The 23,877-nt window shown below is 47.5% G+C and overlaps 1 protein-coding gene across 1 annotated transcript in view; it reads right to left on the reverse strand.

Annotated features, from left to right (window-relative positions):
• The window catches only part of OBSCN (obscurin, cytoskeletal calmodulin and titin-interacting RhoGEF), a 2,124,484-nt gene that overhangs the window by 1,039,409 nt on the left and 1,061,198 nt on the right, over positions 1-23,877 (reverse strand). Inside the window, exon 93 of the mRNA XM_078665296.1 lies at positions 11,937-12,104. Within this exon, the coding sequence (XP_078521422.1) occupies positions 11,937-12,104 (168 nt within the window). The remainder of the gene's footprint in view (positions 1-11,936; positions 12,105-23,877) is intronic.

Raw genomic sequence — 23,877 nt, forward strand, 5'->3', positions numbered from 1 at the left:
TGCGACCCGAGCCCCGGCAACCTCCCGAGACACCACAGGGACTCCCACAGGAGTTTGCGGTGCAGCAGAGGCGCCGTGGTCCAAAGGAGGGACCCCTGAAGGGCCGCACCCCAACAGCACCTCCGAACATGGATCCGAGCCAGTCGGCGCCGGGGCCGGAGCTACCGGCGATGCCGTGGAGGACCCGCACATGGCAAGGGATCCGCAGATGTCCCAGGAAGGGAAGAGGGAGGAGGAGAAGCCAGCGAGGCCTGCAAGGCCACTGCATATGTCCCCATCTGGGCTCTAGACGCCCCCACACCTGGAAACGGCAGATAGGGGGATGACACGCAGGGATGCACCACCTGTGGAGAGCCCGCGCCTTCAACAGGCTGGGAACCAGCCCTCTGGGACAAACTGCAACACTTACCGACAGGTGAGCGACGTTCTTGCTTCCTGGGGGAAGGCCGATGTCGAAGACGGAAACGGCTATTCCTGAAACCCTCCGCAGGGGCCAGACGTGCTGACGCCGCCGACCGAGACATGCGGGCTGAAAGAGGTTTCATCCGACGCTCCCGCCGGGACTTTGGTTTCATCTGCTGGTACGCCTCACATTCAGTGGAGTCGTGGTGTTCCCACAAACACCACATGCACATGAGGCGAGGATCCGTCGCCGACATCTGTTGTGCACAAGATGAGCTTGTCTTAAAGCTCAAAGGCATTCGCACACTGTTCCCGCACACACGCAACAAGCGAAAGTGAAAGGCCCAAAACAGGCCAGGAGCACGATCCGGATCCGCGTTGCAAGCGGAAAAGGAAAAAACTGACGTAGGCACGCCGGGGTGTGACTTATGTGACCTCGCTGACGTCAAGTATGCGGACAACGTCAGGGCGGAGTCACGTGATGCCCTCCCCCCGGCGCACAGGGATGCTGGGCAAAAGATTTTCCGGATCCAGTCTAAAGCCTGGGGATAATTGTACATTAAGGAATCTGCTGCTAGTAGTCTCTATCAGATGTAGATTTTTACCTTGTGAAGAAGTCCCAATGCAGGGCTCCTCCAAAGAGGTGGCACAAGCCCAGGGGGGCTGCCTGGCATACGTCCAGCACAAGAGCATTTTGATCAAGGACTGTGGTTGTTGCTTTCGCCTCGATGGAAAAGTCCTCAGGAGGATCCTTTGTGGCTAAGGCATAGCATAGTTTGATGCAAGTACAATTCATAGGAATAAGGACTTCTTCTGGACCTCCTATTCTTTCACATCAGCGAGCCCCAAAAACATCTGATTATCAACACAGTGCACCGTATCCCTATCGGTATAGAAGCTAAACGCATACTCTCAGTCCAGCTGATGTAGCCTCTCCTTCCCTATGGAGGGATGATGGTAGAAAAGAACAGAGAGAGTGTGATGGACTGCCCCACCTTGCGAGGTGACACTTTTGGGAAATGGGATGCATAGGTCCTAAGTACAAGGATTAGGAAAAAAGGTAGTATATGGAGGTTAACAGACATTGCTTGCAGCTCACTTATGTGATTAAAATAAAATAGACATAACGTGTATCTGTAAAGCAGGCATTCACCCTTGCGTCTTTTGGCGCTGAAATAATAGATGCTAAATGAGAAACACAGATCTTCAGTGCAAAAAGCCTCAGAGTACAGCTGTAAAGAGGCTGGTACAGAGCTCTCGCCAGGAAGATAAAGCCCAGGTTAAGATCTACCTGCAGCATAATAGATGGGATAGAAAGGGGCAAAGCTTGAAGCTGCTTTACGAAAAACATCACAACACTGGGTTGAACAGGTAAACGACAAAAGGTAAAAGGGCTGTTAGGTAATCTATAACTTTGCCCACAGCACAGCCTTGCTGATCTAAGACAAACAAAAAAAGAACACCAAACAACTTTGCCTGAAGGTATCAACCTGTTCCACATACCAGGTGGCAAATCTACTCTAATGGTCTGAATGGAGATGTTTGAAGGTGGCTGGAAGAGAAAATGATGAATGCAAGCAACCTCTCAGCTTGTTCCACTCAATCTCCACACACTAACATGTAGATTGTTAAAGTTGAGGTTTAGCACTTTGCTATGCAGCTGGGACAACAGAGGCTCCTGAAAAGGCAGTCGAAGCGGGGGTAGATGCCATTGACTGGGCCTAATGAGTTGTGCTTGGTCCTCTCTAACGTTTATAACGATCCCTGGAAACAGTGGTAAAGAGAGAAATTGGTATTGGAGGGGAAGTCCTATGAATGAAAAATGTGCCTCCCAGAGATCCAGGAGTTGTAAACTCCAAAGTACAGCACACTGTATATTGAAAGTTGTTGAAGTAGTAAAAAGGTTTATCAAGGACACCCTCCACTGGGAGAAGATGCCCTATTCCATTTTTGGGTGGAAATTGACTAGTAGTTCCAGAGATGAGTCTGTCTGCTCAGATGATGAGAGATCCTGCTAGACGACTGACCCTCTGGGAGATCCAGTAAAGTTTCAGCCAATGCCACAGTCTCAAAACCTCCAGACAAGGAGTAGGCGACCCCACACATCCATCCTTGCTGCAGTACTATGTGTCTTTTGTGTTGGTTTTACAACCTGGATCAAACTGCCTTGATGGAAGGCAGAAATGTCTTGAGAGCAAGCTATACAGCATGCCAGCCCAGTGAATTTACGGGATGATACTGAATCACCAGAGATCTCTGATCTCCACATGGTTCAGGTGACCATTCTCACCAACAGATAATGCATCTTTCACCAATGTGACCTCTCGTGGGGGTAGGGGAAACAGCCTGCTGCATGTAACACTGGCATCCTTCATCCACCCTTGGATATCCTGCTCCAATTTATCAGGATATGAATCCTATTCAAGAGGATTCCCCAATATCAGACTCAAGTGCCATTGAAGGGCCTGTATGTGGCATTGAGCTTAAGAACCAACAGGATGCATGATGGTAGTACATAAAGAAGCCCCAGAACAGTCAGCAACAGACCAGTAGCTCTTGAGAAGGAGAAAATGCATTCAAGGTCACCATGTCTAGGATAACCCAATGAAGGAAGGTAGAAGATGGGATTTGGGCTTACTGAGGAAAAATCCTGAGTGGACCACAACAATGTGCTCTCGCAGGTCATCCAGCACCAGCTGAGGTGAGCTACCCTTGAAAGGTCAGTCACTGAAGCACAGAAATACATGTATGCCTAGCCGGTGAAAAGAGCTGCAACCACTGACTTGTCCTTCATAAAGACACATGGCCTGATGTAATGCCAAAATGAAGGACAATTACCTGAAAGCGGGTGGCTGCCAGGGCAAAACAGAGATACTTTTGGTAGTACTGCAGGACTGGCACATGAAAGTACATGTCCTGCATGTCCAAGGACATCACCTGTTAGATTTGGGGGTCTCTAGTTGGAACAGGTAGGTACTTGTGACAAATAGGGACCTTTGCCTCTAGTCAGGGTAAGGGGTACACTCCTAAAATAACCCCTGCTCACCCCCTTGGTAGCTTGGCACGAGCAGACAGGCTTATCTCAGAGGCAGTGTGTAAAGCATTTGTGAACACATACAGTAATCAAGTGACAACACTACAGATGGACACCACACAGGTTTTATATCAAAAATAAGTATTCTTTATATAGACTTATCACAAGACCACAAATGACAAAAATCCACAATACTGTACTTAAACTAGTAGAATTAGCTTAGTTCTCTTTAGATCTTAAAATGCGACACTTTTGAGTCAATGTACCTTACGACGCGACATGCAGGGCAAAGAAAATGTTGCAGGAAAGGTGAAGCGGTAGTCCATTAGTGTTTCTAAAGACAGTGGTCCCTAGACAGTACAAGTTAAGCGTAGAAAATAAATATAGACAAAATAGTTTCTATATTCTTTGTCCAGCCAGACAGAATTTAATATATAGTATATAAGTTTGTAGTCAAATATTTATACAGATTCAAGTGGGACACAGCCTGTGTCCTACTACCACACATTAGAACTGTTTGACATACAAAAGGAGGGGTTCAGGCAAGGGCAACGTGGGGTCTGCGTACAGTAAAACTTTTTGCAGACTGATAAAGCAAAAAAACACTATTGCGACATGTTCTATAATACAATCATATGCATATAGCGTGTACAGTGTCGACGGCGTTTCGATCCCCGTTTAAAAATAAAGGTATCATCCTCAGGACATTAAAATCATGCCTCTATAACACTGCATTATTGACTTTAGGTCAGAAAACATACAAACATACTTGCACGTCCATCAATCACTCAAACCTGGCACCTGGCACACGATACTGTGACTTTTGTTGAGATTATTTGCACCGAAATGCGCGTTGGCACTTCAAGACTCTTTCCAGGACTGAATCCATCATTTGAACATCTGGCAATCATAGTGTGAAATGTTTTGAGTGATGATGGACGAGCGAGTATGTTTGTATGACTTTGAGGATCTGTTAGATTGAAGAATGTATGGAGATAGTTGAGTATTTATGAATGTATGAAGGGAGGTAAATGAACTTGATTGAATAATACAACCGCTTTGCATTGTTATGTTGTATAATTTATGCTATCATTCTTTGTAAGAAAATATATCTATCCAAAAAAATGAAATAAAAAATGAATTTTGTTTTACAAATGATTTTGTATTTTTTGCTTCTGGTCTTAGTGAGCCGATTTCTGTGAATTTAATAGAAGGACCCAAATTGGGCCTCATTTATCAGAAAGGGCATTCTGTTTTAGTTTTTCTCTATAGTATTAAAAACAGTTGCAACCTAATTTAGTCTGCATGACAACAATCCTTGACTCACAGTTTGTGTTTCACAAAAAACATATAATTGTTTCTAGTGCCTCGGTGTTTTAATCCTATAATAAACATGAGAAAATCATGTTTCTATGGAGTGCGAGTGTTGTGGCCATAAGCGTCAGGGACAGCGGCGAAGGCTGGTAAAAGGTGGCGTAGCATGTGTGTAGTTTTCATCAAAGTAGTGACTGCGGTTCAGTGTCTGTAACGGTAAAAGAACTATCTTACCTACGGTAGGACCGCAGGAGACGCGGTATCTCGGTAAAGCTAAAAGGGTGATGGTACACCCAGTGACTATATCCTGTGGAGAAAATATTCTTGATGTCAGGAATATGTGAAACCACGGATGCCGAGTGAATACTGTGACCGCGTTTACACTTACCGCCTAAGGTAAGAGCTGGGGTTCAAAGGTAGAGCTCTACAGCTGATTTAGAGAAGGATACGAACGCTGTGAATGAGAAAAATTCGGAGGGCCGAAGTCACGACGTGTGTCAGTGTTACGGGAGGGGGGGTGAGAAATAAACCGATAGTTCACTTACCTACGAATTGAAGCGAGTGACGATTAAGGTAGGCTATTTCCGACCTGAGGGGTAGAGGTGGACATGAGAAGAGGAACGCCTAGGGCAGTCTCTACGAGGCGTGTCGGACAGTAATCTCACAATCTTACCGTGTACTACGTGAGTTGGAGCCGTGAATGGGGTTCCATGCAGACAGTTAAGGCGATGCTCAGGGTGACTGAATTTGGTTGTGGAGGGCCTCCATTATGTTTGAGTAGGTCATGTGGTGCCGCTCATGTGACCTAGACTAGGCATGGTGTTAGTGCAATAGGAAGAGTGAACTAATGCGGTGGACATTTTGGAATGGTGGTCCCTTACACGCAAGGACGGTGATGTGTTGAAGATCTGGTGCAAAGAAATAAAGATGGCGCTTTCTCCTTGATGCAACATGCTTCCCGGTGATGTGGCGGCATCTGCTGCGATGTCGATCTTCTTCTCCGGTGATGCGTGATGCTTTACATGATGCGAGCCGCGACAGGCCCTGCAACACGCTCCCCAGTGATGCGGTGGCGTCTGCTGCGATGTGGATCCTCTCTCCTGGCGATTCGAGTTGCTTCCACAATGATGCAGAGCCACGACAGGCCCTGCGACACTCTTCCCGGTGATGCGGTGGCATCTGCTGCGACGTCGATCCTCTTCTCCGGCGATGAGCCGTGAAAGGTCCTGCGACGCGCTTCTCGGAGATGCGGTGGCATCTGATGCAACGTCGATCCTCTTCTCCTGTGACACGCTTCCCGGTGATGCAGCGAAGTCTGCTGCGACGTTGATCCTCTTCTCCGGTGATGCGTGGCGCTTCATGTTGTGAAGCAGCAGCGGCAGTTCGGCAACACGCTTCCTGTTCTTGAGTCGTGCTTCCAGCTCCTTGCGACAATCAAGTCCTCAAAAAGTCCAGCACAACTGCAGGCACTTCAGGAAGACACTTTTGGAGGTGGTGGGTGAAGTCTGTTGTCCCTGACACTACAGCAGGAGGCACGCTCTGTTCCAAGCCCTTGGAGATCCTTACAAGTTGAAATAAAGTACACAAAGTTCCTGTTTACCTTCCTTTGGCAGTCAGCAACCACTGCAGGCCAATCCCCCAGGCAGCACGTTATCTTAGCTCTCCTCAGTCTCTCTGGTTCCACTCCTCAGCAAAGGTTTCTTCTTGTTGTCTAAAAGTGATCTAACTTTCTGGGGTTTGGGTCCCATCTTTTATACTACTTTTCTCTTTGTTCTCTGAAGGCAGAGAGGCCTTAGCCTAGTCCAAACCAGTTCTGGTCAGTCCCGGAGCACTCTGTTGACATGACCTTGTCCTTCCTTTCACAGTGCAGGGCAGAACCATCAGACACCCCACAGGAGGTGGAGCCAGCATTGTGGAGAAAAGGCACAGCCCTGGAGCACTCTGTTGACATGACTCTTTCTCTCCTTTCACAGTGCAGGCCAGAAACATCAGACGCACCACAGGAGGTGGAGCCAGCATTGTGGATGGAAGGCACACCCTTATTCAGGTCCCAGGTGCAACTCCTCCCTCCCATCTAGATGCAGATCTCTCTATTCACCACTGGTCTGACTCATCCTGTCTCCTGGAATCCCCCAGCCCTGTCACTCAAACTCCTGACAAGGAATACACAACATAGCAGAGGCAGGCTTGGATAGATAGACAAGAAAATACCTACTTTCTAAAAGAGGTATTTTCAAACACAGAATGTGAAAACCAACTTCACTAAAACATTTATTTTATCATTCTGAGTTCAGGCATACTAAACTCAAATTTCTACCATGTTCCCTGAGTCAGTTAGGATTACAAAATGTAATAATCTAACTCCCCATTCTGGCCTATGGAGAACAGGTAGCCTTGCAATAGTAAAACACGAAAATTGATGTAATTCACTATTAGGACATGCCACACATGTCAGGGCATGTCCTACCTTATACTTACAATGCACCCTGCCCTTGGGCCTACCATAGGGGTGTCTGATATGAAGAAAAGGGAAGGTTTAGGGACTGGCAAGTGGGTGCACTTGCACAGTCAGCATGGCAGTACCAGACTGCACACAGGCTCTGCAATGGCAGGCCTTAGACACACTTTTACAGGCTGCTTCTGTGGGTGGAACAACCAGTGCTGCAAGCCCACTTGCAGCATTTGGATTTACAAGCCCTGGGCACACTCAGTGCACTGTACTAGGGTCTGACAAGTAAATAGGCATGGGCGGATTTTGCGAATCGGCAATCTGCGAACTTGCGTATTTACGGAATCGCAATCCGCAAAATCCGCGAACTCTCGCGAATTTTTTTTTTGTGTGTTCGCAAGGATTTCTGCCAGTTCGCGAGGGTTCTGTACCAGTTCGCAATTGCGAACTTACTTGTCAGCTCGCAACGGCCGCGACTATGTTGTTTCTACATCTGGTTTATCATCACAGGTTCACAGCACCCTCTGTTTCACCACTGCCACCCTGCGGTACACCCATGCCACCCTCTGGTACATCACTGCCACCCTCTGGTTGGTTTATCACTGTAGATTATGGGGGTGAAAAAAAGCAAGCACACCTGCCCTGCTTCAACTGACATGAATTAATTTGGGGTTGATTAATGTGTCACTGAATTTAAACTTCCAGTCTGGCTGGCACCTGCTTCCTTATCTGTAATTTGCTTTCTGTTGCAGTGCAAATTTTTTTCACAGGACCTTTGTGGCCTATAGTTGCAAGTAGGCAACTGAACTCTGAAGGGGCCCCTCAGGAAGCACTACAGGGAATGGTTACTAATGATAAGATTGAACTTTTGCACCAGCTGAGTGCTTTCAGTTTTGTCTGTAATTGCTTTCTGTTGCAGTGTAATTTTTTTAACAGGACCTTTGTTGTATACTTGTAGCTATTCTCTGAGCCTGCTGTGATGGTCAGAGCAGGGTCATAGAATAGTTACAAGTAAGCAAATGAACTCTGAAGAGGCCCCTCAGGAAGCACTACAGGGAATGGTTACTAATGATAAGATTGAACTTTTGCACCTGCTGAGTGCTTTCAGTTCTGCAAAAATCCAAATATCCAGCAGCATCCACAAAAAGTAATCCTTCCAGGTCAAGATCCAAATCAAAGTGACCAGCACATGAAGAAAGCACTGGGAGGAGCCTGGTGGACAGGAACAGGAAGTTGGAGACTGTGGGGCACTTCCTTCCTCCCACCCCCACCCCCCAAAATGGACTCCTTGCAAAGAAAAAGTGCAGGCAAATGTCAACCTGAGGAGTTATTCTGATAAAAATCATAATTTTCAAGGTTTATGCTGCCTGCTGGTGGATTTCTTGTGCGAAATTGCAAATTTTGCAATCTCGCAATTGCGAGATTGTCGCTGCCCGCCGCATCTAAGTGTTCGCAAGTGTTTACTCCCGCGAAATTGTATAGTATTCTAGTTGGCAAGTGCGACCAAGCAAAAAATCCGCTTCGCACGAATTTTCGGCAAGTTCGCGGATTGCGAATTTACCGAAAATCCGCAAAATCCGCGTGCGGAACGGATTTTACGCCCATGCTTACAAGTAAACCAAACAAGCCAATCATGGAATCACTAATCCATACATCAATGTACCATAGGGAGAGCATATGCACTTTAGCACTGATCAGCAGCAGTAAAGTGCCCAGAGTCATAAAACCAACAAAAACAGGTCAGACAAAATACAGGAGGAAGCTAAACGTTCAGGGATGACCCTGCAAAAAGGGCCAAGTCCAACATCATCCAACCCTCATGATTCAAAGCAGCACAACTTTTCCTTTCTGAGAAATGAGATCAGCAACCTCAAGTCTAGAATCATTCTTGGGGATGAAGAAGAACTGCAAGTAGCATCTTACCCCCATCTCTTTTCCAAAGGCATCCATGTTGAGCAACATCAGCACCTCCCATCAGAGGATGTGGAAGTCTGTGGGTAAACTTGGGTAATATGCGAATGACTGTCCAGAAAGGTGAAGGGAAAAGACAACTTTGACAATTTGTTGGACCCACTGGTTTAATTTGCTCAAACGTCAGTCTGATAGGCAAAATATTGAATCCAACCCCAACTCAGTAGTCCAGTGATGGCGAACTTAAACAGTTCTGATGTGCAGGAAGGCTGATGTTACTGTTGGTGTCCTCATTCCTTGGAACCCCTCTGCCTTTACCACCATGAAAAGTCTGTGTGTGCTCCTGGGTCAGCTGTGCTGTTTGATGCTGACAGGAGGCAATGCTGGTACTGTAGTCCCTGAACATCCTTTACTGGACGTGGAATAATTGTTGTAAGAAGGACAAACCCAACAAGCACACTGTAGCTTTGCAATTTCTAAAATGTTCTAACAACGACTAAACTTTCTTGTCGAAAAGCCTAGCTTTTAAAGAAAGGCATCTTTCAAAGAAGCTAGGACAGCTCCTCAAAACCAGTGGTGTACAGCTAGGCATATCATCTGATGTGATGCTGGTTCCCACAGCACAAGCCACCAATTCAGCAGCAGTCATCCCAGATCATGAGGACTGCCTAGCCACAAAAAACCCTCATGTGCTAATGTCCCCAAGAATCTTCCAATAGCAGATGAGAAGGCAAGAAGCACTTTAGGAGGTTAGTGCTAGACTGCCTGAAGAGAAAATGTTGTTGCTGATTGCATCGATATGTTTAAACTCTATGTCTGGTGGAGTAGTCAAAAAAGAGCTCGGGTACAACTAGAAGATTGCACCATAAGCCTCTCAAGCATAGGGGGCTGCTTCAAAAATGTTTGTGTTCCCAGGCAATGGCCTATTGAGCTCAGCAATTGGGCAGCTCACGACTGGGTCTGAAAAAGGTTTTGATCAGGCTGCTGAAATTGTGTCAACAAAAGTCTTATTGAATGGTAAAAGAAACCTGGAAGTGGAAGTCTGAGTTGAAGTATATCTATCAGCATAATAGGGTTGGTCTCCTCAGTAAGGGATAGAAACTCCAAAACGTCTGTTACCCCCAAAACACTAAAGAAAAGGAGGCATTTCACTCAGTCAGGGCCCCCAAAGACAAATCCAGAAGAAATTCAGGAAAAGTATCTAGGCAACTGACATTATACACATTTAGGTACTGACCAGTATTATGTGGTGAGAGCAACTGATCTGCCTCCTAATTATTGTCCTCGTTGTCTTGGACTGGTTGAGGGCCCTGCATAGCATCCTAATATGACATTAAATATTGCTGTCATCCTCCGGAAACAAAGATGCAGAGGAAGAGGATCTAAAGGGGAATGTTCCCCATCCTCAGGACGCACCTTAGAAAGATTCTTGCTGATTGTCTCAATGTGATTACACTCTGTCTGGTGTCGTCGTCAGAAAAGAGTTTTACTGTGACATGGGGTGAGCTCTTGCCAAAGACGAGACCAAATACAGGCTCAGCACCAAAACCGGATCAGGAATTGATGCTGCTGGAGCTGCGTAGAACAATAACTGGTGAGACTGGCATATCAGGATTTGAGGCACAGCCCACTGGCAGAGAGGGTTGACTTTGTAAAATATCAGTTGGGCTGAGGTTGGGCCGGCCAGTGGAAGTTTAACTGTATTATGATGGATTAGTAGGGCATGAAGGCAAGTCAGCAAGAGTTAATTTGAAGATATCAAACATGCTTCCTTAAAATACATAATTTGTTTCAGATCAGACGACAGCCCTGAAAACTATGGCACAATGGCTCTTGATCTGGTACTGGATCTGAAGAGGACGTTGGACCCTGGTTCTTGAAATGATGACAGCGTGATCTCTCCGTAGAGAGGGAGCATCTGAAAGTCGAAGAGTTTGCTGGTGTTTCTTATGCTATTGTTTTGACCTGTCTTTTGACTTTGACTTTATTGACAAGAACAGCCTTGATGGGGACTCATTTCTTATGCCGGCAACGAACACTGGGTGTTGAGGATGCTGTTTTAGGGAACTTTGTGCTGTCATGTCAAGAAAGCAGAATGGAGGTGAGACAAAGGCCAATGATACCACTCACTGTCATGCAGGGACTACTGCAAGAGTTGCTAGATCCAGATTGGTGCCGGGGAAGATCAACAAAGTGAAATATCTGCAGTTACAAGCATCAATAAGAAAATTACACCTGGAACGGCAATGTTACTGTCAAAAGATGCCATCCACTGTCCTCTTTGCCACAACACAAAGAGCTCATTAGGATTTTTTCTATTCGTATCTTTTTAATTTTCAAGCGAATCGAGTGTTATTTTCATGTTTATGCAACCACTGTGATATACTGAGCTGGAACTTCGATAAAATAAAAATACTACTGTATGAGGACTCATACAATAATGACACTCCATCCTGCTCTGGGGAATATTAACAACAAGTGTTCAACCATCCTTTTTAAATACTATATTTGTTTATTTTTCCCATTCCTTTATGATCCCTTTGTACAGCTATAATTAGCTTTTTTATTTTTTACCACTAGAAAAGCAATGGCACACACGCTTATCATTTACCGAATGAGTGTAAGGCATCTTCCACTCTCTTCTCTGTGAATCCACGTTTTCAGAAGTAAGTATGCATAGGTACATTTTGATTTACGTAGCTAATTAGCTAGGCAATATAGGAATTACTTATGCGAGTGTTTACCATATGCTCCTAAAGTGAGTTCTAAAACACATATTACACCATGAATTAAAACGTGCCTGCTACATTGCTGAATGCAACTTACCTTGCACAAGGATCTTTCCCAGAGTACTGGCATTCCCTGCAGGGCTGGTGGCAAAGCACATGTACTGTCCCGAATCAGCACCAGTCAGGTTGTCTAGAATCAAAGTACAGGAGCCATCCGGATCTTCAATAATAATGTGATGCGGGTCCACCTCGACAGATTTACCATCTGAGAAGCAAGTAGGACAGACTACTTCAGAGAGCTTGGACAGACTCCGCAGTAAGGCAACAAGCACAAAGAAAAAAAATAACTTTTTTTTCACACCTTGATCAAATCACAATGACGTTTTTGAGCACTGTATTAATGTTAATATGCAACATAGTTTAAACAAATGTCCAAGAAGAGTGGATTACGTGTAATATTAAGTGGGTTATGGGCCAAAATTAAATTGTCAGTTCAACTCTTCTGTGTTACTGACTCTGTGTGAAAGTGGAGGGTAGTGGCACACATGTTCGAATGGCTAGTTGGGAGATGTATGCACTGGTTAATTGTTGGATGGATTGCTCTTCAACTCACTAACATTTTGTAATTTCAGAGCGAGTCTAAATTAACAAGAACGTGGAAAATTTGGGTCTCTTTAAAAGTGCATTTGTTAAAGGGGGTGTGGCCAAGATAGTGGCCAAGTAGGAGTATTTCCGTATTGTTCCCCCTCCCATACATGCCAGCAAGTGATAAAAACCGGCCTTCCTACTATGAGTTGCTCCTTGGAGACATGCAGGGGTCAACGCACAGAGTGTGAGGAGCCAGTACACCGTGCCCAAAGTTCTGGGAGCATCGGAGAGAGGTATACCTGGCTGTAAGACCCACAGCGGGGAGTCAAGAGGCCACCCACTACCAAGGACTGAGTGGGACCTTCTAAGGGGCATTTCTTGGGCTCAGCAGTGAGGGGACTCTTATGCATCAGAACACATCGTTTATTGCGCTGTCCCACTCGGTGTCACCCTGCTGCTGATGGGAATCACCCTGGTACTAAGACTGCAGAGAACTCCCGGTCGGAACACCAGAGTAGACGTTGGTGCCCTGGAGACCGGGTGAACAGGGCTTCGGCGGGCACATGCTGGGCTCTGAGGTGACCAGGTTAGAGCCAAGGGGGCCACAGAGCCTGACAGCATAACTGTAGGGGACAAGGGATACAGATGCATTACACTGCCATTTTGACAGGCAGCGAGAACCAAAGCACACTGACCCCCCTCCCGAGCCAAAGAGTGCGTGGTGGACACAGGCCAGATAGCAGCTGGCAGAACAAACAATCCATCCCAACGCATCCACAGCCCCTCGTATGATGAAGAAACCTCACCCAGGCATGACCTCTATCTACACCTCTGCCTACAGAATCCAACGAAGTGGACGACCACCGCCTCCAACATGGTGGCACACAGGTCTAAGACTCCACATTAAAGAATATGCTTACAAAAGCCTCTTCTAAAAACTCTAACCCACTGTGCAATGGTGGCCCTCTCGATCAAGCAACTTGAGACCTTAAGCCCCGACCACGGAGACGACAACGAGTGCACCAATCACTCATCTTTTTCATGAATGCTATATTTGACAAGCAATACCAGGGAAAAGGAACTAGACAACTACAGATGAGCTCTTCAAGACTAAAACACAGAACTTCAAATCCATTTGGAGGATCTTGAGAACAAATCTACCTGTTCTAATATTAGGATTCAAGGTGTCCCCCTCCAAGCAGACTCAGGTGACCTGGAGAGCTATGTCATCCGTCTTTTCTGCTATGTAGTCCCAGAACTCATTGGAAAGGACATTTTCCTGACCATACGCATAAAGTGGGCCGGCCGTCCAACACACTGGGCACATTGCAAGGTATACTAACTTGAGTACATCACTTTTGATAGCAGGAAGCTATAATGACAGTGGTGCAGGACCAAACCCAAATCCTATATCAGGTCATGTCCTCTATAACTCTACAGCAGCGTCACTTACTTCAGAGAGCCACTGCTTTGATGAGTGAGAATGGGGTCAAATAAAGAAAACAACACTCCTTCCATCTTGATTGTTATGTGAAACAAGGAAACGCATAAGATCCACATCATGGAAGAAGTCTGGTCAAATCTGGGGTTGGGAGACTCCTCCGAAGAACCTGATCATCTTACCCTGCACACAAGATGAATGGCAGAGGGGATTGTTGCCCCTCTAGGTGACAAGCCAATAAACCAACGACACATGAGAGCAGCTGAGAACACTCAATAGTACTTCAACAACAACAGAGCCGTAAAACCTCCTCAAGAGCAAGAGCCCGAACATTCGCAAAACAGCCTTGCCCCGCAAGCACCCACACAGTAAGCATCTTTGCAAAGTAAATACCTCCTGGTTCCATTGCAGGGGTATTGGTTCCCCATGGTAGGCAGATACTGCTGAAACACTATTACCCACCACACCAACAAGACAGCAGAGAGCCCATTCCCTGTTTAGTGACTATTTAGCCACACTGCCTACTGGCATGACCCGCATTAACATAGTACCTAGGCCTCTCATGGAGGGAGTGGTTGAGTTATATGTTATTCCCTCAGTTCGTTAGCACACCCCACCCAAGGTCCGAATCCTCGACAAACTGTACACTGTAGGGACTGATAGTAACAGACCATGCCAGGTCACCAATTACCTTTTCACTACTCATTGTAGAGAAATGCATTCAGCCCCAATCACATGGTTAAAATATTGAGCCTTAATGTCCGTGGTCTCAAGGCTCCCATGAAACGCCTAACCCTTCTATCCATGCTCCTGACTCCAACTGCGACATTTGAAACGCCTAGCCCTACTATCCATGCTCTGGGACTCCAACTGTGACATTTGTCTCCTGCAAAGGACACAACTCTTAAAGAAGGACTTGGGGAGGATGATGTCACACTGGTTTGACAGGCAATACTTCTCCTGGGGGCAAGGTAAGAATGCGGGGATGTCAATTTTGCAGGCTATTCATTTCAAAGGTTAAGTATTTCAACTGTAAGCAAATGTGACTGGGAGACTCCTCTCCCTGTGAATCTATCTGAACACTTACGCCTTCACCGTTACCACACTCTATTTACCCAACGATCACCAAAGCAGTTTATCCTTAATGCCCTTGGCCTAGTCACCTCTTCCCAGATAATGACATTGTAGTAGGGAGTGATTCAACCTTGTCCCTAGCACATTGCTCGACAGGTCAGCTAAAAGAGCAGGGCAAACTAGGGTGTTTTCAGTAGAGGGCCTGTGCGGGCTCCTGGATATGGGCCTGATTGATGTGAGGGGTTTTCTGGCACCCCACCTCAAGGGAAAACACCTTCTTCTCAGACTTTCATCAACCTACGCCCAGATTGACTACTTTCTACTATCCGTGCGCATCTTAGTTGCCACCAACTAGGTAGATGTGGGAGCCTCAGCACTTTCCAACCACTCTCCCATCTCAATCGCCTTCCACATACTGGGGGTTGACTGCCCCCACCGGACGTGGCCTCTCAACAAAATACACTTAACATATGACTCCTCTTTGAAGGAGGTCAGAGATGTTATCCAACACTTCATCCAAACAAATGAAACTCTGGTCACCTCAATTTCCCTTTTATGGCAAACAATGAAACCAGTAAATAGGGGAACACTAGTAGCTATCCGGAGGAACAAGTGCTCCGCCTTCGAGTAGCAAGTGAGCGCTTTAGAAGTGGTCCATAAACAATCAGGGCCTTGCAGAGTGTGGAGACAACTGACTCTTGCCAGGACTAGACATGGATAAGGCTGAGTACGCCCTCCTCCATACTAAGCAGAAGTGGCACGCAGGTGCAATTAGACTGGGTGATTTCTTGCTTATAAACTGAAAGCCCAAACCCACAAGGATAGGATAACAGAGATCCAGACATCAGGAGGCCGCAGAACACACAATGATGTAGAAACTGCACAGGCATTTAAGCAATTCTATGCTGGCCTCTACACAGTAGAAGCAGCAGTTCTCACTGAAGCCAATAATTATCTTTCTGCAACCCATACCATACATTTGCCAGTGTGAGAGGCCCTCTCACTAGAGGAGGATTTTCGAGTTTTACCATTACCCAGCTTCAACTTGGCAAGGCTACTGGACAGGATGGGTTCATGCAGGCTTCTACAAAACAGTCAGAGACCAACTAGTTCCTTTTCTCACTCACCCTTACAACTCCTTTGCAGACACAGGTGCCCACACTCAAAACAATACAACAATTAATCATCACAATGATCCCTAAATGTAGGAAGGACTCCACAATGTGCTCTTCTTATCAGTCTATATGCCTGCCGAATGTTGACACAAAGCTTTTCACAGGAATTCTGGCCGTACGCCTTAACGTTTACATGCAGGTACTGGTCGACCCTGATCAGGCCGCGTTCATATTAAACAAGCATTTGCAATGCAATAGGTCTCACATTATTAAAGTTTGAGGCATTGGCATTGCTAAAGTGAGTCAGTCAGTGAGTGAAAGAGAGTCAGTCAGTGAGATAGTCAGTCAGTGAGAGTGAGTCCGTTTTTAAGCGAGAGTCAATCTTTAAGCAAGAGTCAGTCTTTTAGCGAGAGTCAATCAGTCAGTGAGAGAGTGTCAGTCGGTGAAAAGAGCCAGTCAGTGAGAGAGAGTCGGTCAGTGAGAGAGAGTCAGTCAGTGAGAGACAGTGAGTCAGTCAGTGAGAGTGAGTCACTCAGTGAGAGAGAGAGTGGGAGAGTGAGTCTGTGAGAGGGAGTCTGTGAGCGGGAGTGAGAGAGTGTCTGTGAGAGTGTGAGATAGTGTCTGTGTGAGAGTGTCTTTGAGAGTCTGTGAGAGAGTGACTGTGAGAGTCTGAGAGAGTGTCTGTGAGAGTCTGTGAGAGTGTTTGTGAAAGTCTGTGAGAGAGTGTCTGTGAGAGAGTGTCTGTGAGAGTCTGTGAGAGTGTCTGTGAGAGTCTGAGAGTGTCTGTGAGAGTCTGAGAGTGTCTGTGAGAGTCTGAGAGTGTCTGTGAGAGTCTGTGAGTGAGTGTGAGAGAATGTCTGTGAGAGATTGTCTGTGAAAGAGTGTCTGTGAGAGAGTGTCCGTGAGAGAATGTCTGTGAGAGATTGTCTGTGAAAGAGTGTCTGTGAGTGTCTGTGAGAGTGTCTAAGCGAGTGTCTGTGAGAGTCTGAGAGAGTGTCTGTGAGAGTATGAGAGAGAGTGTATGTGAGAGTCTGTGGGAGAGTGTCTGTGAGAGTCTGTGAGAGAGTGTCTGTGAGAGTCTGTGAGAGAGAGTGAGTCTTTGAGAGAGTGAGTCTGTGAGAGAGTGTCTGTGAGAGAGTGTCTGTGAGAGAGTGTCTGTGAGAGTCTGTGAGAGAGTGTAGGTGAGAGTCTGTGAGAGTGTCTGTGAGAGTGTCGTGAGAGAGAGTCAATCTTTAAGCGAGAGTCAGTCTTTTAGCGAGAGTCAATCAGTCAGTGAGAGAGAGTGTCAGTCGGTGAAAAGAGCCAGTCAGTGAGAGAGAGTCAGTCAGTGAGAGAGAGTCAGTCAGTGAGAGAGAGTCAGTCAGTGAGAGAGAGTCAGTCAGTGAGAGAGACAGTCAGTGAGAGAGACAGTCAGTGAGAGAGACAGTCAGTGAGAGAGTCCGTGAGAGTTTGTGAGAGAGAGTCAGTGAGAGAGTCAGTCAGTGAGAGAGAGTCAGTCAGTGAGAGAGAGTGAGTCAGTCAGTGAGAGTGAGTCACTCAGTGAGAGAGAGAGGGAGAGTGAGTCTGTGAGAGGGAGTCTGTGAGCGGGAGTTAGAGAGTGTCTGTGAGAGTGTGAGATAGTTTCTTTGAGAGTCTGTGAGATAGTGACTGTGAGAGTCTGAGAGAGTGTCTGTGAGAGTCTGTGAGAGTGTCTGTGAAAGTCTGTGAGAGAGTGTCTGTGAGAGTCTGTGAGAGAGTGTATGTGAGAGTCTGTGAGAGCGTCTGTGAGAGTCTGTGAGAGTGTCTGTGAGAGTGTCATGAGAGAGAGTCTGTGAGAGTATCTGTGATAGTCTTTGAGCGAGTGTCTGTGAGTGTCTGTGAGAGAGTGTCTGTGAGAGTGTGAGAGAGTCTGTGAGAGTCTTTGAGAGTGTCTGTGAGAGAGTATGTGTGAGTGAGAGTCTGAGAATGTCTGAGAGTCTGAGCGAGTGTCTGTGAGAGTCTGTGAGAGTCTCTGAGAGTTTCTGTGAGAGTCTGAGAGAGTGTCTGTGAGAGTGTCTGTGAGAGTCTGTGAGTGTCTGTGAGAGTCAGTGAGAGAGTGTCTGTGAGAGAGAGTCTGTGAGAGAGTCTGTGAGAGTGTGAGTGTCTGTGAGAGAGTGCGTGTGTGAGAGTATATGTGTGAGAGTGTCTGTGAGAGAGTGACTGTGAGAGTGAGAGGTTCTTTAGTGGCGAGTAGGGTCAGGATTTAATTAACAGTAATAGATGGAAAGCCTGAGTGCAATATGACCATGCCCAAAAGCAGGAAAACCTGCGTACTTCAACTTTTCAGTAGGATTCGCTGTGGTGTACAAGTCTGAAGTGGTTGGTACTGGAGAAGGCTACACTTGGAGTCAGAGGGGGCAACATCCAGTCCATTCTGAATATTAGGGAGTGCAAATAGATGTACCTTCTAGACACAATCCAGAAGGGTCTGAACGAATTGGATGCTAGCCATTCAAAGCTAGCTTGCCTAATGACAGAGTAATATTGTGCATATATTGTCCATTATGGTGTTCTGAATACCACCACAATATATAACTCTCCTATAAACGTTATATGACATGTGTACACCCCTTCAACGCCAAGGCCCACATAACTGTATATGCCAGAATACATGTAACACTGTCAAAGTACATGCAATGTTGTAGGCCCGCATCAGTATAAGTCACTTATATTGTCAATCATTATACATGTTTGGTTGAACTATAATGCTTTGCTTTCCCCAGTATAAAAGAATGTATGCATTTGTTTTTTCTCCATTTTATACATGAGGATCGTGTATTGCACTTGTTTGTAGAACCAAATATATGATTGCTCTCCTTACATACTGATAATTGGTCCGTGCATAATGTAATTAAATGCAAGACGTTTGGCCAATTTGGCCGTTGACAAATATCGACCTTTAATAAATAGGCTTTGTAACTTATTAACGTGCATATGGACAGGTTTCATCCTTCCCTGCCTTTCACATTTTTAAGTAGCAGGGTATTTTGCACTGACATGGCCTTGAGGAGCATCACTCCCTGTATGGATAGTCTTTCCTTCATCGAGTCCTTTGTCTGACTCGTGCACGTCATGACGGTCCTGTATTGAAGGATTCTTCGCCCCAGTGCTCCATTTACAATGCCGTGAACGGATGCACTTTCACGTGTAGGTAATCTTTGAGATTTTCTCCGCGCTCGGTCACAGCACAAGACCGCGTTAGTTTAAGGGCATATTTTTCAACATAGCTTTGTTGGTTTTTCAGAAACTCATTAATCTGGAGGCTCTGTGTGCCTTATGCATGGGTGTCCGCAGAAATGTTTCCAGGGGTGAAGGGGGGGGGGGGGGGGATCTTTAACTTCATCACCATCCTCCGACATGATTGAGCACAAGTATTAAATACATTTAAAAAAAATCTAATAAGACAAAGAGCTTAAAAAAACTAAGAAACCCATAGGGGGAAGAGAAAAATCTTGTGAGGTGCCATAGCAGATGACCTGGCAACTACGATAAAACAGAGGGAAAACTAAAAATGGCCGGAAAAAAACTAAAAAAGTCTAAATCAGGTTGATGTGGTTCTAGAGCATTGGTACTCACAAACTTTCTGTCGGGGGCCAAATTTACAGTGTGGTTTTGGCTGAGGGCCGCACCGGTGGGGGTGGGGTCAGTGGGGGAGGGGCATGGTGCTAGAGCAACAAAAAAAACTATGACCATGAGGTTGAACACATGTCCCTGCAGCGGGCGCCTTCGTCCACTGAGCCACCAGACCCGGCATACACAGATCTTTCTTTCTTTATCTCTCTCTCTCTCTCTGTCTGTCTCCCTCTCTCTCTGTCTCCCTCCCTCTGTCTCTGTCTCCCACCCTCTCTCTATCTCTCTCTCCCTCGCTCCCTCCCTCTCTGTCTCCCTCTGTCTCCCTCCCTCTCTCTCCCTCTGTCTCCCTCACTCTGTCTCCCTCCCTCTGTCTCCTCCCTCTGTCTGATGCACTCTGTCTGTCGCCCTCTGTCTGTCTCCCTCTGTCTGTCTCTCTCCCTCTGTCTCCCTCCCTCTGTCGCCCTCCTCCCTCTGTCTCCCTCCCTCTGTCACCCTCCTCCCTCTGTCTGTCTCCCTCTGTCTGTCTCCCTCCCTCTGTCTCCCTCTCTCTGTCTCTCTCCCCCTCTCTCTCTGTCTCCCTCCCTCTGTCTCCCTCTCTTTCTCTGTCTCCCTCCCTCTTTCCCCCTCCCTCTGTCTGTCGCCCTCTGTCTGTTGCCCTCTCTGTCGCCCTCTGTCTGTCGCCCTCTGTCTGACCCCCTCTGTCTGACCCCCTCTGTCTGACCCCCTCTGTCTGACCCCCTCTGTCTGTCGCCCTCTGTCTGTCGCCATTTGTCTGTCTCCCTCCCTGTCTCCCTCTCCCTCCCTCTGTCTCCCTCTCTCTCTCTCTGTCTCCCTCTCTCTGACTCCCTCCCTCCCTCTGTCACCCTCTGTCGCACTATCTCTCTGTCTCCCACCCTCTGTCTCCCACCCTCTGTCTCCCTCCCTCTGTCTCCATCCCTCTGTCTCCATCCCTCTGTCTAGCCCTGTCTGTCCCCCTCTGTCAGTCGCCCCCCATCTGTCGCCCCCCGTCTGTCGCCCTCCGTCTGTCGCCCTTTGTCTGTCTCCCTCTGTCTGTCTCCCTCCCTCTGTCTCCCTCTCCCTCCCTCTATCTCCCTCCTCCTCCCTCTGTCTCCCTCCCCCTGTCTCCCTCTCTCTCTCCCTCTCTGTCTCCCTCCCTCTCTCTCTCTCCCTCTGTCTCCCTCCCCCTGTCTCCCTCTCTCTCTGTCTCCCTCTCTCTCTGTCTCCCTCTGTCTCCCTCCCTCTGTCACTCTCTGTCTCCCTCTCCGTCTCCCTCTCTGTCTCTGTCTGTCTTAGTCTCTGCCTCTATCTGTCTGTCCCTGTCTCTATCTGTCCCTGTCTGTCCCTGTTTCCCTCCCTCTGTCTCCCTCTCCGTCTCTCTGTCTGTCTCTGCCTGTCTTCCCCTGTCCCTGTCTCTGCCTCCACCTGTCTCTGTCTGTCTCTATTTCTGTCTGTCTCTGTCTCCCTCCCTCCCTCTCTCTCTCTGTCTCCCTCCCTCTCTGCCTCCCTCTCTGTCTCCCTCTCTCTCCCTCTCTCTCTCTCTCCCTGTCTCCCTCTCTCTCTCTCTCTCTGTCTCCCTCCCTCTGTCACCCTCTGTCTCCCTCCCTCTCTCTCTCTCCCTCTGTCTCCCTCTCCGTCTCCCTCTCTGTCTCCCTCTCTCCCTCACTCTGTCCGTCTCCCTCTCTCCGTCTCTCTCTGTCTCCCTCCCTTTCTCTCCCGCTGTCGCCCTCCTCTCTCTCCTTCCCTCTGTCTCCCTCCCTCTCTGTCTCCCTCTCTCTCTGTCTCCCTCTCCCTTCCTCTGTCTCCCTCTCTCTCTGTCTCCCTCGGCCTCCCTCTGTCTCCCTCCCTCTGTCTCCTTCTCTCTCTGTCTCCTCCTCTCTCTGTCTCCTTCTCTCTCTGTCTCCTTCTCTCTCTGTCTCCCTCTCTCTCTGTCCCCCTCCCTCTGTCTCTCTGTCTGTCTCCCTCCCTCTGTCTCCCTCTATCTGTCTCCCTGTCTATCTGTCTTCCTCCCTCTGTCTCCCTCCTCTGTCTCCCTCTGTCTCCCACCCTATCTGTCTCCCTCTCTCTCTGTCTCCCTCTGTTTCTATCTCACTCCCTCAGTCTCCCTCCGTCTCCCTCCTTCTATCTCCCTCTCTCTGTCTCCCTCTCTCTGTCTCCCTCTCTCTGTCTCCCTCTCTGTGTCTCCCTCTCTCTGTGTCTCCCTCTCTGTGTCTCCCTCTCTGTGTCTCCCTCTCTCTGTCTCCCTCTCTCTCTGTCTCCCTCTCTTTCCCTCTCTCTCGGTCTCCCTCCCTCTGTCGGTCTCCCTCCCTCTATCTCCCTCTGTCTGTCTCCCTCCCTCTGTCGCCCCTTCGCCCCTTCCCTCTGTCTGTCGCCCTCTGTCTCCCTCCCTCTGTCTCCCTCCCTCCGGTCTCCCGCCCTATCTGTCTCCCTCTCTCTCTGTCTCCCTCTCTTTCTGTCTCCCTCTGTCTGTCTCTATCTCCCTCCCTCTGTCTCCCTCCCAGTCTCCCTCCCTCGGTTTCCCTCCCTTTGGGTCCCTCCCTCTGTCTCCCCTCTATCTCCCTCCCTCTGTCTTCCTCCCTCTGTCACCCTCTGTCTGTCACCATCGGTCTACTTCACAGGTCTTTAAAAGACAATTTACTTGTTAATGAGGCTTTGTTGTGAATCACCCAGCCCCCATAGAGTAGAGTGTCTGGCCTGGCTGCTGCTGCGGTGTTTGCTGACACTCTTTAATTTACAAAAACAAAAAACACAGGTAGGATGTCTGCAAGGCACCTTAAAGGCAGACGGCCCATTGTCTTTATGTGATGATCAGCAGCAGACAGAATGACAATGGGCCTGTCCACAGTCTGCTCGAGGTTGGGTAGGGGCTGCTGCAGCCTCTAGAGTTCAAAGAGAAGTGCAAGAGGCCCCAAGTGAGAGAACGTTTAAACTCAAGGGGCTTCTCGCAGGGGAACAGCACAGCCTGTTGTAATTGTGAAAATTAAGGGGACAAAAGGAATCCGTTAAAGGAATGTTGACGGCCTCCCTGCTCAGAACACATGGGCGTCCACTACAGCAATGTGTGCTGCCTGAGTGATAATACCACATTGTCACTGAGCCAGCACCGGACGGACCAGCGATCCAGAGGTGGGGCAAGCACCCCCCCTGCGGACGTCCATGGCTTTATGACTGCGCCTTTTTTAAGAAAAGGTCAACAGTATGCATCTGCTACTATGTTATTTGCAAAAGGTCTATAAAAGGTATTTTAAAAAACAGCACCGTACACATGTTTGTTACACTATAGCATATAATAACATAACAGGTTGATTACTTGTCTTCTGCAACGAATCCCAGCAATGCACAAACAACCACTGATGAACATACAACCGCAAAAATCCCAAAAGGCTTTATCTGTTGAAAACGTAAGTCGACATGGCTCATCCACATAAAACAGTGTACTTTGGGAAAGTGTGCGACACTACTCGACTATTCAGAGATCCGCAGAGGGTTTAGAAAGGGTCGAACTCTGCGCTTACTCAGTGAGTTGGATACTGTAAGCCTTGCTTCCTGACTTGGGGCAGCAGCCTTTGGCTGAGCAGTAACAAAATCTCTTTTTGTCTGAAAGTTTGTGAAAATGACTTCCCAATTGTTATTTTCTTGATCCATATCTCGTTAAGGGTGGAATGCTGCAGAGCTGATATCGCATACTTCTTGCCTTCAGTACACGATAAAAAGGTGAGGGGTTTCAGGGTTTGGCTCCCCTCTTAAATATGTTATTTTCTGACACTAGCACTCAGGTGGCGACTGATCTAATCACACCTTGAAAAACAAGCCGGGTGAAAATAGCGCCGAACAAAGCACGGCTTCTTTCATTTACTTGCTTCCCTGTGAAATGGATCCCAAAAAAAAGCCTGCAAGTGTCGCGCGCGCGCCACAGCGAGCCATGGTTTTAATATTTGCGCCCGTGTCTGGGCACGATAATTGAAACCACATGGCCTATTGGTGTCTATTATGTGCACCAAGCACGTAATAGACACCAATAGGCCTTGGGCGGAGCAACGCGCCCACCTTTGGCCAATTGCGTGCAGTCTTTTATAAAAAGATGCACGCAAAGGCCAATGGGGTAGCACAAAAGGAATCGAACACGCACGAGCGTGTGCGATTCCTAGGTCAGTGCTAAAACCCCATTTTTCACTCACTAAAAGTCTTGTGCTGCGCGAACACTGCTGTGCATTGCAACGCAGGTGCGAGAC

Source organism: Lissotriton helveticus, chromosome 10 (assembly GCF_964261635.1).
Source record: "Lissotriton helveticus chromosome 10, aLisHel1.1, whole genome shotgun sequence".
In the NCBI taxonomy this organism is placed as follows: Eukaryota; Metazoa; Chordata; class Amphibia; order Caudata; family Salamandridae; genus Lissotriton; species Lissotriton helveticus.